Source organism: Garra rufa, chromosome 22 (assembly GCF_049309525.1).
Source record: "Garra rufa chromosome 22, GarRuf1.0, whole genome shotgun sequence".
Lineage (NCBI taxonomy): Eukaryota > Metazoa > Chordata > Actinopteri > Cypriniformes > Cyprinidae > Garra > Garra rufa.
The window spans coordinates 3,476,513-3,492,062 of NC_133382.1; the positions used below are offsets into that span (position 1 = coordinate 3,476,513).

The 15,550-nt window shown below is 43.3% G+C and overlaps 2 protein-coding genes across 2 annotated transcripts in view; both read right to left on the reverse strand.

Annotated features, from left to right (window-relative positions):
• Positions 1-3,242: 3,242 nt before the first annotated feature.
• LOC141298182 (ras-related protein Rab-26) overlaps positions 3,243-15,550 on the reverse strand; it is a 129,067-nt gene continuing 116,759 nt past the window's right edge. The window contains exons 6-8 of the mRNA XM_073828694.1: positions 3,894-3,959; positions 3,688-3,744; positions 3,243-3,323 (exon numbers count right to left, since the gene is read on the reverse strand). Of these exons, the coding sequence (XP_073684795.1) occupies positions 3,243-3,323; positions 3,688-3,744; positions 3,894-3,959 (204 nt within the window). The remainder of the gene's footprint in view (positions 3,324-3,687; positions 3,745-3,893; positions 3,960-15,550) is intronic.
• LOC141297859 (uncharacterized) lies at positions 10,075-15,088 on the reverse strand. The gene is made up of 2 exons (XM_073828323.1): positions 14,745-15,088; positions 10,075-14,531 (listed from the first exon to the last, which is right to left on the reverse strand). The coding sequence occupies exon 2, from the start codon at positions 14,509-14,511 to the stop codon at positions 10,243-10,245; it is 4,269 nt and encodes a 1,422-aa protein (XP_073684424.1). The 5' UTR covers positions 14,512-14,531; positions 14,745-15,088; the 3' UTR covers positions 10,075-10,242.

The window sequence follows — 15,550 nt, forward strand, 5'->3', positions numbered from 1 at the left end:
CACCTGCAACAAAACTTAAAACAAAACTCATCCAAGTGCAACATTAATTGATGACTTATTCTGGATTACGTATTCAGATTACAAAAATTAAGTGCTTGTAATTATATCATATTACATTTTAAAATACTTGTAATCAGACTACAGTTACTTTTTTATGTAATGTAACGGATTACGTTACTAACTACAATTTTTGTCATGTAATTTGGAATCAGTAACAGACTACAATTTGTAATAAGATTGTCAATAAATTTAGTAATCATTTGCAAAGAAATGAGGCATGTTTGCACTGAAATTCAATTTAAATGCTTGTATAGCTCCACAAAATGATTATTTAGAGACGGAAAAAGAAAATACAACGCACAGGCACAAATTAACATTAAACTTAATGCACATTGTAAGATACTTCGGATAAAAGTATTTGTGCAAATGCATAAAAGTAAATGAATTGAGCTGGTTAAATTGAATAATTTATCATTAAAATAAATAATGAATAAGATGCATCTTGAAATTTGCTGTGAAATACTGCATGTAAAAGTGGTGCAAATGGATTAGTGAATTCAGCCCTTTGTGGTATCACCAACAGACACACAGTAACACGTTACATAAAATGTTGTAATCTGTACACTTTCAAAAGCTGCCCGTGTGATCTCACAAACTAGAACATTCAGAGAACCTGTTAGGAACACTCATTTCCTATTATCACCATATTAGCATATCAGATTTTTACACTTTCTGAAGAAATTTGACTGGAGTTTGCCTGTGAAAACAGAGTATTATGGGTGGTTGCTAATAAGTTTAGAGTGTTTTTATTGTGTTGCTATGCTGTGGCTAAGGTGTTCAGATTGTTTTTCTAATGCGTTGCTATGTGGTTGTTATGACATTTTGGTGTGTTGCGATGCGGCTGCTTAAATGTTCTGAGTGAAGGTGTGAGGTTTCTATGTGGTTTTAAGCTTTTCATAATGTGGTTGCCATGGTGTTTTAGAGTGTCAAGTTAGTAATGCATTGCTATATGTTGTTAAGTGGCTGATGTAGTGTTTTAGTGTGTTGTTATGTGGTTGCTAAGGTGTTCTAAGTGTTTTTATTGCATTGCTATGCAGTTGCTATAGTCTTTGAGCGTGTTGCTATACGGTTGCTAAAGTGTTCGGAGTAATTGTGCTTTGAGTGTTTTTTCAGTTGCTATGGTGATTTAGTGTGTTGCTATGCAGTTGCTATGGTGTTTCAGTGTGTTGCTATGCACTTGCTACAGTATGATGTTTTAGTGTGTTATGTGGTGGAGTAAATGTGTATAGTGTTTTAGTGTGTTGTTATGTGGTTGCTAAGGTGTTCCAAGTGTTTTTAATGCATTGTTATGCAGTTACTATAGTCTTTAAGTTGCTATATGGTTGCTAAAGTGTTCGGAGTAATTGTGCTCTGAGTGTTTTTTTCTTAATGTGCTGGGTGCAGTTGCTATGGTGTTTTAGTGTATTGCTATGCAGTTGCTATGATGTTTTAGTGTCTTATGTAGTTGAGCTATACTGTTCTGAGTAGATGTTCTCAGAGTGTTTTTAATGTGTTGCCATGCAGTTGTTATGATGTTTTAGTCTCTTGCTATGTGGTTGCTAAAATGTTCTGAGTGAAGGTGTTTTAAGCGGTTTTTAGTGTGTTGCTATGGTGTTTTTGGCATTTGTAATGTGTTGTAATGTGGTTGCTATGGTGTTTTAGAGTGCTGACTTGGTAATATATTGAAATGCATTGCTAAGTGGCTGCTGTTGTGTTTTAGTGTGTTGCTATGTGGTTGCTAAGGTGTTTAAGAGTTTTTGATGTGTTGCTATGTGAGTGTTATGCAGTTGCTAAGGTGTTTTAGTGTGTTGCTATGCAGTTGCTAAATTGTTCTGGGTGAAGGTGGTTTGAGTGGTTTTTATCCAGTTTTGTGGTGTTTTAGTGTGTTTCTATGCAGTTGTTAAGGTGTTTTAAGTCTTTTTAATGCGTTGCTATGCAGTTGCTATGGTGTTTTAGTGTGTTGCTATGTGGTTGCTAAAGTGTTCTGAGCAAATGTGCTCTGTGTTTTTTAATGTGTTGCTATGTGGTTTCTATGGTCTTTTAGTGTGTTATATGGTGTTTCAGTGTGTTGCTATGTGGTTGCTAAAGTCTTTTAAATGTTTTTAATGTGTTGCTATGTGGTTGCTATGCAGTTTCTATGGTTTTTCATTGTATTACTTACTATGCAGTTGCTAAAGTTTTCTGGGTAAAGGTGTTTTGGAGTGTCTTTAATGAGTTGCAATGCAGTTTCTATGGTGTTTTAGTGTGTTGCTATGCTGTTGCTAAAGTGTTTTAATGCATTGCTATGGTGTTTCAGTGTGTTGCTATGCAGTTGCTAAAGTGCTCTAGGTGAAGGTGTTTTGAGTTGTGTGGTGCTATGCAGCTACTACGGTGTTTTAAAATATTTCATTGTGTTACTATGTAGTTGCTATGGTGTTTTTAGTGTGTTTCTATGTGTTTGCTATGGTGTTTTAGTGTGTTGCTGTGTGGTTGATAAAGTTTTCTGAGTGACAGTGTTTGGAATGGTTTTTAATGCATTGCTATGCAGTTGCTATGGTGTTTTTAGTGTGTTTCTATGTGGTTGCTATGGTGTTTTAGTGTGTTGCTGTGTGGTTGATAAAGTGTTCTGAGTGACAGTGTTTGGAGTGGTTTTTAATGCATTGCTATGTGGTTTCTATTGTGTTTTTAGTGTGTTGATATGTGCTTTCTATGGTGTTTTTAGTGTGTTTCTATGTGGTTGCTATGGTGTTTTAGTGTGTTGCTGTGTAGTTGATGAAGTGTTCTGAGTGACAGTGTTTGGAGTGATTTTTAATGCATTGCTATCCAGTTGCTAAGCAGTTGCTATGGTGTTTTTAGTGTGTTTCTATGTGGTTGCTATGGTGTTTTAGTGTGTTGCTATGCGGTTGATAAAGTGTTCTGAGTGAAAGAATTTGGAGTGTTTTTTATTGTGTTGCTACGCAGTTGCTATGCTGCTGCTAAAGTTATGTGTCTCTAAAATGCCATCCAGTATAAAGATGAATCGGTACACACAAGCGCCCCACACAGAATATGTGATGCCCTGATTTCATAACTGCGTGTTCGTTTATTAGATATCTGGGCTAATTTGATCATGCTTTCAGCTGCCAATAAGAGTGAGATTCTCTCAGCTCCATTTAGAACATGTTACCAGGTATAAATCCATTCTGCAATGGGGGGGGGGGGGGGGGGGCCTGAAAATGAGTAACTTACTTGGCCGCAGCAGTGAAGGCCAACTCCACATTCAGACCTGATTTAGCGCTGGTCTCCATGAAAGGAACGCCAAACTCCTGTAGAGAGAAAGAAACATGCTTTTCTTCCTTCTTTATAAAAGCAGACACAGTTTAACATTAAACATAATGCACACTGCATTTGTAAAGAGTGGGGTCAGTGCTTCAGATCAGTGCACATGAGAGTGTGTTTATGTCGCATATGCATGAATAATTTAAATGGGACAACCGCTCCAAAACAATAAAAGAGGCTAAATGCTTAATGCATAAAATGCCTGAGTGAAAACAGATACATGCACATACTGTGATGCTGGTTTAAAGATGCATTCAAGGTTTATGCATAAAAATTAGTATTTAAAAAAACATATGTCTACGTGACCAAAATGACTGCATAAGTGTGTTTTCATGTCTAGACATCACAAACCTTGGCCAGTTTTTCACCCTCCTCTCTCTTCACAATCCTTTCATGTGTAGCATCAGCCTGAAAAATCAATCAGTCTATCAATGCATCAATCAGTAAACAATGCATTATACATTAGCTTTGATTTCCAATCAGTTTTTTCTATATAAATTATGTATGAATGGATGCCATAGATGCATAAGTGCATAAGGTTCAGCAGGTTCACTCACCTTGTTACCCAGTAGCATGATCACTACATTCTGCTGAGCAAACTCATGAATCTCTGTGAGCCAGGCCTGCGAAAAGAGAACAACTGACAGCAATTGTACTGTAAATTTACAGGAAATTACCACAATCTCTCATACAGGATGTAAATTATTATGTATGTGGTTTTAGTCCCTTTTCACAGTTGAATCACTGAGCTAGAAAGAAAACTGCAACGGTATTATAGGGCAGGTCATTTCAAGGACTGTTTAATCAATAAATGGCTTTCGGTTTTGCCAGGGTGAATTTGCAGTCACGCTAAAAAGGAGCTAATAAGGAAAACCAGGGGAAATGGCGTTCAGGAGAGGGGAGATAGACAGACAGAGAAAGAGACGGAGAGGGTGATGAGAAAAGCCCTGGGGACACATGAAGCCTGACCTCAGGTTAATGAAAGCCTCCTGTTAATATTGAGAGCAGGGAATCATAGCAGTGATAAAATTCAATGACACATCGAGTCACACAGTCAGGGTCAGACACATCCCGAGTCTCATAATCATCCTTATCTCACACACACACACACACACACACACACACACACACACATACACACACACACACACACACACACACACACACACACACTGGTTTACATGTTTTATGGGGACATTCCATAGGCGTAATGGTTTTCATACTGTACAAACCGTATTTTCTATCGCCCTAACCCTACCCTACACCTAAACCTAGCCCTCACAGGAGATTGTGCACACTTTTACTTCATCAAAAAAACTCATTGTGCATGATTTATAAGCCTGTTTCCTCATGGGGACCTGAGAAATGTCCCCACAAGGTCAAAATCTACTGGTATTCCTATCCTTGTGGGGACATTTGGTCCCCACAACGTGATGAATACCAGGTACACACACACACACACACACACATTCTCAATAACATTCTCAATAGCATTCTCTGTGAAGTACTGCTGCTGCACTCTCAGAAAAAAAGGTACAAAAGCTGTCACTGGGGTGGTACCTTTTAAAAAATAGCAATATGTACTATTTGGGTACTAACATGTACACTTTTGGTATTATGTACCTTTAAGGTACTTATATGCACCATTTAAAAGCAAATAAGGTGCAAAGGTGTAGCTTTTAAAAAGATACCATCACAGTGAGCTTTTGCACTTTTTCTCAGAGAGTGTACAGTATATGCATTATATGCTCACACTACAGTTAATACCACTTTAGTTTTGGGTCCACTATTAGCTAATTATTAACTATGACTTTTGACCTCAATAAACTCCTAATTTGCTTTAATAAAAGTTTAATAATAGTTAGTAAGGTAGTTGTTACATTTGGATATGGTGATAGTTTAAGGGATCTAAAAATGGTCATGCAGGCATCAATATGTGCTTTATAAGTACTTATAAACTGCCAATATGCTAGTAATATGCTTGCCAGTAAGCAACTAGTTAACAGTGAGAATTGATCCTTTAAAAAAAATGTAGTGTTTATTAAAAAAATGACCGTGGATTTAACGGTAAAAGGCTGTAAAAAAAAAAGCTACAGTAAAAACCTGTTAAGTGGTTAACAGTAAGTTCCTCTACTATATAGAGTGAAAAACTGTATTAGACATTGCATGTAATTTTACGGTAGTATACCGTTTTCGGAAGTAGAAAAAGAACATAAAATTTACAGTGAATAAATGTAAATGACATTCCCAGAATTCCCTGTGTTACATTTCAAATTTGATGTTTTTTTTTTTGTTGAAATAACTATGATGATTCTTAATTTTTTCTTATCAGTTTTGTATATTAGGGATTTATGATACATCTAATGTTGTTACATGAATGTTTATTGCATTATTTCAGTTTTAATGTGAATGAATGACACTGTGCACCTTCCATATTTGTTAGTATTTAAAAGCTGCTTCTGATGGGCTTTGGTTGATCATGTGACTTTACTATCACCACCTGCTTTTAGTGGTTATCAGTGAATTACAAAGGTACAACACAGATTTCAGTACTTCAATCATTTAGTATATTAACATTAATTCAGTTAATGAAATTATGGTATTTAAATGTAAATTTAAAATGTAAAACCTAAAAGTTGCTACCATATTTTTTACAGTAAAATTCTGTCAAGGACAGCTGCTGTTTTTTTTACCGTAGATTTGACAGATTTTTTTTTTTACAGTGTAACCCTTTACGGGTTCATCCTGCACTGTTCATTCTACAGGCATGGAATATACCTTAAATCAGGGATTTACAAACTTTTTTTGTGAGCCAATGTAAAAAGTTTTATTTTTTGATTATATTTTAAAGAATGTTAGTAACCAAACAATTACTGGTCCCAACTGACTTCCACAGTATGGAGAAAAAATGCATACAGGTTTGGAACGACATGAGGGTGCATAAATGATGACATAATTTTCATTTTTGAGTGAACGATTCATTAGGAATGGCCACATTAGCAAAAAAAAAAGGTCCTTTATCCATTGTCAACAGCGTAAAGATGTATAAAGCACCGCTCATGAAGAAGGCAGTTTCAAAACAAGCAGCTTTATTTTGGTTGGTGCTGCAAATTCACTCAGACAGAAATTTCATAGCTGTCTGTGTTCTAAATTATTCACTAATTAGTAAAATAATGAATAACCATGACAACTAATGACAAATGGGAACATATGAACAAACGAAAACAAAGAGAAACATACTAAAAGTCCTTGAAATGAAAACTAAAATACCTCAAATTAAGAATAACATGAAGAAAAAGAACAAACTGAGACAGACTAAATCCAGAGGAACTGTGGCAACATCTCCAAGATGCTTGAAAAACTATGTGCAAGTGCACCTAGAGCAAAAGCTTCATCAAAAGCAACGGATGGTCCCACCAAATGTTGATTTAATTTAGTTAATAGAAGTTTGTTCCAATGTTCCCATTTGTCATTATCACTGCTTTTCTTTCTTCTTTTTGTCTTGTTTCCAGCCAAAATGTCTAAAAATTCATAAATCAGATACATCAGAAATTTTATTTCCCAAAAAAAAAAAAAAAAAAGATTATTTTCCATACCCCACTGGCAGATTATTTTGCTTGTTTCAAGCTAAAACGCACTTAATTTTGACTTGTTTTGTCTAGAAAATCCTCCTTGATTTATGAATTTTTAGATATTTTTGGCTGGAAACAAGACAAAAAATCTTAAACCCATTTTTATTTGGTGAAAATACTGTTCTAATATTTTAGCAACCACTGTATATTGTAACTTAAACTGCAATATGATGTGATATTGCTACTGCTAAGTCATCCAAACACAAAAAACAAAGACTAAAACAAAGACTAGCCACCTTACATGTAACAATACAAATATTTACATCTTAAATTCTTCACATTAAAGCCATCAGACCTTGGCACTTTTGTGTCAAATCCTCAAGCTTTGATTTTGGCAGCATATTGGTAAAATACTTCAGCTCACAAAAATACTAGAAATTCTGATTCAGTCAGAAGATATTTGAAGTAATATGGTGAAATGATTTTGAACCTTTGAGTTTGTCTCTTATCAACCTAAATTGGTTTATTTTGCATTAATAGGGAGACTGTATATCCTCTTATCCTTGGCTATTCTCTGTATATCCTGCCCTCTTGCACACCATACACTTAAAAATAAAGGTGCTTCAAAAGGTTCTTCAAGCGATGCCATAGAAGAACCATTTTTGGTTCTACAAAGAACTATTCAGTCAATGGTTCTTTAAAGAACCATTTGTTGCTTACTTTTTTATAATCTGAAGAACCTTATTTGCCACAAAGAACCTTTTATGATACAGAAAGGTTCTTCAGATGTTGAAGGTTCTTTATGGAACCATTCAGAAAAAAAATCCTTCTATGGCATTGTGGAGCACCTTTATTTTTAATTGGTTAATTGGAGTGTAATTGGTTAATTATATACAGTGCCTGGAGCCTATTGGTCATGTGGTCAAAAATAGGAAAACAAAGCTAAAACAGACATTTTAGGTTCGTCCAAGAAATATAAAGAATGTAAGGCCACCCTATGCAATAACAGCCCTCTGATTGTTCATTAGCAGTCTTATTTCACAGCTCTGTACCAAATAAATACATACCTTGAGCTCTGCAACAAGTGTTTTCAGGTAGAAATTTATCACAGCAAGGGCTTTTTTAATCACATGCAATTGCCTCAGTGCATGCAAAAGACAAAGAATCTGTCTGCATTAAATCTCTAGCCTCATCTGGTGATTCTGCCGGATCCTCTGCTTCAGTTCCTCCCCGATCTCGACGCTTTCGCATGTGCATCTCTTTGCCGTCGGTCTAAATACGGCCGCACTCCCACGCTCTCGTACCCTGACTCATCATCACAGACTCTGAAAATGGGTCGCTCTCTCCACGCCTCTGAAACTCACTCACCCTCATTTGCATTTAAAAAGCATAACAGTGCTATTTAGCAATCTGTCATAAGCCTTGTACTATATCAGTGCGCATGTTTATTTCCCCCTGGGTCCGGAACAGGAGAACGAAAGAGAAAGAGCGCCGTTTGATCCCTCTGCTGTGTTTGTTTCATGTTCAGCTTCCAGGCTTTCTTAAAAGTACAATCAACATTGGTCCACCGATATGCTTCATTTTCTTTCATAGGCCGAAAAATAATTCATTAAGGCAAGAAGGCTGTATCGAATGTTTGATTTGCGTTACTCTTACTAAAAGGCCACATTTCAAAAGCCCTCTGGCCAACAATACAACACTGGCTGAATATCATACCTTACATTACAAAAATATCTTTCTCGCAATCGCAGTGCAACCAGGATATGGTTAGTACATGTGCACTGCAAAAAAAAAAAAAAAAAAAAAAAAATCAGTATTTCTTGTCTTGTTTTCAAGTACAAATATTTCAAAATTCTTAAAAAGACAAAAACTCTTTTCAAGCATAAAAGAATTTTATTTCCAAAACCAAGCCTCACTGCAACACTATGTTAATAGACTCTAGAATATTTGTGACCCTGGACCACAAAACCAGTCATAAGGGTCAATTATAAAGGAATAAATAAGCTTTCTATTCATGTATGATTTGTTATGACATGCCAATATTCAGACGAGATACAACTATTTGAATATCTGGAATCTGAGGGTGCAAAAAGAAGTCTAAATATTGAGAAAATCGCCTTTGAAGTTGTCCAAACGAAATTCTTAGCAATGCATATTACTAATCAAAAATGTGACCCTGGACCACAAAACCAGTCTTAAGTCGCTGGGGTATATTTGTAGTAATAGCCAAAAATACATAGTATGGGTCACAATTATAGATTTTTCTTTTATGCTAAAAATCATTAGGAAATTAAGTAAAGATCATGTTCCATGAAGATTTTTTTGTAAAATTCCTACTGTAAGCATATCAAAATGTAATTTTTGATTAGAAATATGCATTGTTAAGAGCTCAATTTGGACAACTTTAAAGGTGATTTTCTCAGTATTTTGATTTTTTTGCACCCTCATATTCCAGATTTTCAAATAGTCGACCAAATATCGTCCTATCCTAACAAACCATACATCAATAGAAAGCTTATTTAATGGGCTTTCATATGATGTATACATCTCAGTTTTGTAAAATTTAACCTTATGACTGGTTTTGTGGTCCAGGGTCACAAATTAAGTTTTGATATATTTAGGGTAGGAAACTTACAAAATGAAATATGATCTTTACTTAATTTCCTAATGATTTTTTGGCATAAAAGAAAAATCGATAATTTTGACCCATAGTTGTGGATTATTGTGATGTTTTTATCAGCTGTTTGGACTCTCATTCTGACGACACCCATTTACTGCAGAGGATCCATTGGTGAACAAGTGATGAAATCTCCAAATCTGATGAAAAACAAACTCATCTATATCTTGGATGGCCTGAAGGTGAATACATTTTCAGCATATTTCCATTTCTGGGTGAATGATTCCTTTAAAGCACTCAATCCTATTGATTCTCCATGACTGACAGCAGCAGAACAAGCACACTAGAAGAGTTAGTCTGACCTAGCACCAGTATAACAGTTATTCAAGAAAACTTCAATCTTTAGAGAAACAAGTCATTGCACATTTAATTTTTAATAGTATTTATCAAGTCTATTCTGTATGTTCTGTGGCCGGGCGGGGAATAGCACGACAGAACAAGAGGTTTAGGTGAGCCCCGGAGGGTGCGTTTATTGACAACAGTGCAGAAGTGAAGGAGATAATACGGGGAAAGGGCGATGTGGCGTCTTCGGTGCTCGGTGTCTCGTGAATCCTCTGTCCCTTCGTGCTCTTTGGTGACTGTGGCCAGTGAGGGGTGAGTGCAGGAACGTGCGGTCACCCCGAGTGAAAGCGGTCCAGGCTGGGTGCGGCCCAATCGTCACGGCGAGTCTGTGAAAGGAACGATAGAGAGAGACGGTAAGCGTTTTAGCTCTTTGGAGAAGCTTCTCACCCTTCTGTCCTTTGGGGCTCGTTTATAAAGGAGATCTCGCCGTGATCGATTGGTCCGTGTTGAGCAGTTGCAGGTGTTCCTGATGAGTTGCCAGGGCGACGCTGATTGTTCCTCGGGACTCCCGCCACACTCCCCCCCCCAAGCGACGTCCTGGTTCTGGAGGAGAGAAGAAAAGGGGGAGACTGGGGGTGGGGGGGAAGTGACCCCTGACAGACCTGCGTATGCTGCCCAGGACCGAGAGAGCCCGTCTGCGTTGGTGTTGCTGGTGCCGGCTCGGTGGCGCACATCGAAGTGGAAGTCCTGGAGCGAAAGGAACCACCTTGTGACTCTGGCGTTTGTGTCTTTTGCTCGGGCCATCCACTGTAGGGGGGCGTGATCTGTAAAGAGAGTAAAATGTCGACCCAGTAAGTAATATTTTAGCTCCAGGACTGCCCACTTGATGGCGAGGGCTTCCTTTTCCACGGCCGCGTATTTCTTCTCGGCCTGGGACAGCTTACGGCTGATGTACATGACAGGATGCTCTTCTCCCTCCTGGACCTGGGAGAGCACGGCTCCCAACCCCGTGTCAGAGGCATCCGTCTGGAGCAAGAAGGGACAGCCGAAGTCTGGAGCTCTCAGGACGGGTTCCGTGGTCAAGGCTTCCTTAATGCGTGTAAAGGCCCGCTCCGCGTAATCATTCCAGTGGACCCGTTCTGGCTGTCCCTTCCTGGTCAGGTCCGTCAGGGGGGCAGCTATAGAGGAGAAACTGGGGATAAAACACCGGTAATAGCCCGCCAACCCCAAGAAGGCACGTACCTGGGTCTTGTTGGTGGGCCGGGGGGTGTCCAGGACGGCCTTTACTTTGTTTTCCTGTGGTCGTATGAGTCCTCTCCCGACCGTGAACCCCAGGTAGCGTGCTTCGTTGTAGGCTAGGTGACACTTGCGGGGGTTGGCGGTCAGTCCAGCCCGACGGAGCTCAGACAGCACCCTGCGGAGCCGCTCCAGGTGGTCCTCCCATGCCTCCGAGTGGATGACTACGTCGTCAAGGTACGCCGCCGCGTATGTCTGATGGGGGCGAAGGACGACATCCATGAGGCGTTGAAATGTTGCGGGTGCCCCGTGCAAGCCGAAGGGAAGGGTCCGGTATTGCCAGTGGCCAGACGGAGTGGAGAAGGCTGTTTTTGGTCGGGCTTCGGAAGAAAGGGGGACTTGCCAATAGCCCTTTGTCAGGTCGAGTGTTGTGATATACCGGGCCCTTCCCAGGCGCTCTAGGAGTTCGTCCACTCGGGGCATGGGGTAGCTGTCGAAGGCAGAGACTTCATTGAGGCGCCGGTAGTCATTACAGAAGCGCAGGGTGCCGTCTGGCTTCGGGACGAGGACGATCGGGCTGGACCAAGGGCTCCGGGATGGCTCAATTACCCCCAGTTTGAGCATTTTTTGGACCTCCTGCTCTATAGCCTGCCGGCGGGCCTCTGGGACTCGATAGGGCCGTTGCCGGACGACGACGCCTGGAGGAGTGTGGATGTCATGGGAGAGGACGTTAGTCTGGCCGGGGGTGTCGGAGAAGACGTCTTGGAACTGACCGACCAGGTGCCGCAGCTCCGTCTTCTGGGCGGCCGAGAGGTTAGGGTTGGCGTCCACAACCGCGGGCTCTTGGACGGCTAGGGCGGCCACTTGGTCTCGGTCCCCGACCCATTTCTTCAGCAAATTGACATGATATAGTTGTACAGCCTGCCTTCGGCCGGGCTGTCTTACCCTGTAGTTCACCGGGCCGACTCGTTCCTCCACTGTATAGGGTCCTTGCCACTGTGCCAGGAACTTGCAGGCTACGTTGGGGACCAAGACCATCACCTTGTCACCTGGGTGGAACTCCCGCGGTTGGGCCGCCCGGTTGTACAGACGTTGCTGGGCTTGCTGGGACTTCACCAGATGTTCCCGGACTAATGGCATGACGCGGTCGATTTTACTCCTCATATCTTGCACATGCTCAACGACGGTCCGGTAGACTGCCGGCTGCTGCTCCCAGGCCTCTCGGGCCACGTCGAGGAGGCCGCGGGGTTGTCGTCCAAAGAGGAGCTCAAATGGGGTGAACCCCGTGGATGCCTGGGGAACTTCTCGGACTCCGAACAGCACATAGGGGAGGAGGAGGTCCCAATCTTTCTTGTCCTCAGCAGCTACCTTCCGCAACATCTGCTTCAGGGTCTGATTGAACCTCTCGACGAGCCCGTCGGTCTGAGGGTGGTAGACTGATGTGCGGATTTGTCGTACCTTCAGCAGCCGGCAGAGGTCAGCCATTAGCCGGGACATGAAGGGCGTTCCCTGGTCGGTCAGTATCTCCGACGGTAGCCCCACCCGGCTACACAGCAGGAACAGTTCCCGGGCGATGGATTTCGCGTTGGCTTGGCGTAGCGGAACGGCCTCTGGATACCGGGTGGCGTAGTCTACAATGACGAGGATGTGCTCGTGGCCCCGGCCAGACCTCGGCAACGGCCCTACGATGTCCATCCCGATCCGCTCAAAGGGCACCCCAATGATGGGTAAAGGGATGAGTGGGCTGGGGGGAGGTTTCCGTGGGGATGTCCGTTGGCATGCTGGGCAGGCCTGGCAGAACCTCTTGACCTCTGCTTCGAGTCCCGGCCAGTGGAATCTATCACGGATACGTTGCACGGTATTCTGGGCGCCCAGGTGTCCAGCCATGGGGTGAGCATGCGCCAGCTCCAGGACTGTCTCCGTTTTCTCCTTGGGGACAACGAGAAGACGTTTTACCTCCCCCCGCCGCTCCGCGACACAGTACAGCAGACCGTTTTGCACGACGAAGTGTGGGAGAGGGTGAGGGGCCGGAAGGACGTCCTGGCCTTCAAGGACGCGTACTTGCCGCCAGCAGTGTTTCAGCCTGTCGTCTTCCTTCTGGGCTCTTCCAAAGTCTCCCCCACCCGTAACCTGCTGGAAAACATTATGGAAAAGGTTAGTATCACGGGCGGGGGACTCACCCTCTCTCCCACTGTCGGTTGTCAGCAGGCTGTGTGGGCTCTCAGACCCCCGCGACGGCTGGCGACGTAGGCGTCGGCGTGGACGGGCGGGCTGTGTGGTTTCGGCTAGGGCGGCCTCCAACCCCGGCCAGTCCCGTCCCAGTAGCAGCGGCACAGGTAGGTCCTTGAGGACGCCAACTTCCAGAGTCCAGGCTTTACGACCTTTGTGGAAGGTGAGAAGATTAGTAAATACCTGGCGGGTATCTCCGTGGACACAAGTAATGGGCATTACAGCTTTGGGACTAGGCCGGGGTTCCAGCGTGCCGGGCCTTGCTAGGGACACGGCACTTCCTGAGTCCAGTAAAGCTTGACAGGAGCGGCCTTGAATTTTCACCGTGGTCATCGGGGCTCCACGGGGGGTCCTGCGGTGAACCACACAGCCCGCCATCCAAGGCTTCACAGGCGGAGACGGTGGGTCCGTGGGCATCGGTTCGTCGCGGGGGCTGGACGGTCTGCGCACTGGTCGTGGGATGCCCTCTGGCGGCCGTCGCTCCTGGGGCACCCTCCGGGGAAAAGGCGGCGCTCGCTCCCCGGCCTCCCGATGATAGGCTGCGTCCGCCAGTTCGACCGCCTCGACGAGCTCTGCGATGGACTTTGGGCCCCGCATGCCGGCAGCCTGCCTCATCGAGCGCGGGAGCGCTCTCAGCATCCGGTCAACCACTACCCGCTCGGCGACTTGGGAGGGGGATGGCGAGTCCTCTAGCAGCCAGTGTTCGGCTAACCGCATCAGATCGGCGGCTTGGGTGCGTACTGGCAACCGCGCTTTGAATTCCCACTCATGGAAGCGCTGGGCGGCAGTGGTCGCTGATAGCCCTAAGCGGCCTAAAATTTCTCTTTTCAGTTCATTATAATTACTTTGAGAAGACGCAGGTAATGAAAAGTAAGCACGCTGAGCTTCCCCCGAAAGCAACGGTGCCAGTAACGCAGCCCAAGTACCTCTAGCCCAGCCCTCTGTACGAGCGACTGACTCAAACATTTTGAGGTAAGCCTCAATATCATCATCTGCGGTTAGCTTGGGTAAAAGCCGAGCAGCAGTGACGCGGGGATCAGGTAGGGGAATATGTTGAGCGGCTGGTAGTCGTAGTTCTGCTAAATAACCTTGAATTTGGCCGTGTTGTTCGGTCAAAAGCTCAAAACACTGTTGCTGGCGGACGCTAACCTCTGCCAGCTGTTTCACAATGTCCTCCATTCTGCCGGGGAGGAGCGCGCCTGAAAAACAGAAAAAACCGGAAGTGAGAGACGAGGCAAGATGGCGGTGTAAACAAAGAGTGTCTTGTTCGTCGGCTTCCCAGGCCCGTCACGTTGCCCGCATTCTCCACCACCTTGTGGCCGGGCGGGGAATAGCACGACAGAACAAGAGGTTTAGGTGAGCCCCGGAGGGTGCGTTTATTGACAACAGTGCAGAAGTGAAGGAGATAATACGGGGAAAGGGCGATGTGGCGTCTTCGGTGCTCGGTGTCTCGTGAATCCTCTGTCCCTTCGTGCTCTTTGGTGACTGTGGCCAGTGAGGGGTGAGTGCAGGAACGTGCGGTCACCCCGAGTGAAAGCGGTCCAGGCTGGGTGCGGCCCAATCGTCACGGCGAGTCTGTGAAAGGAACGATAGAGAGAGACGGTAAGCGTTTTAGCTCTTTGGAGAAGCTTCTCACCCTTCTGTCCTTTGGGGCTCGTTTATAAAGGAGATCTCGCCGTGATCGATTGGTCCGTGTTGAGCAGTTGCAGGTGTTCCTGATGAGTTGCCAGGGCGACGCTGATTGTTCCTCGGGACTCCCGCCACAGTTCATTTTATCGCAAAAGCAAAGATAGACAGAAGTGAAGGTTCACAATGTGGTTCCCATAAGTTTAACCTGATGGTGGTGAAAACATTTGTTCATAACTGAAGGTTGAGTCACAAGCATCTCTCTGTTTTAGGAGTGGCGCATTGGCACTGTGTGTGTTTGCTTTCAGTCCCTTTCACATAATAGTACCGAAGCTCCAGAGCCAAATCAAACCGCAGAAGAATCACTGCAGCAACAACCTTCAAAACATCTGCCACGGTTCACGAGATCTGCTGTACACAGAGACTCAAAGTGCAATTCACAGGTGGAATAAATACTCTAGGGATTAAATTTTCATTGATTTGTTCTGAAAATATGTTTGATTCCATTCCACTCATTCTATTCTGTCTTACTAGATGGAATTAAAGAAACATTTAGTGTACAACAGATTATAACTTGATTTTATTCTCATTT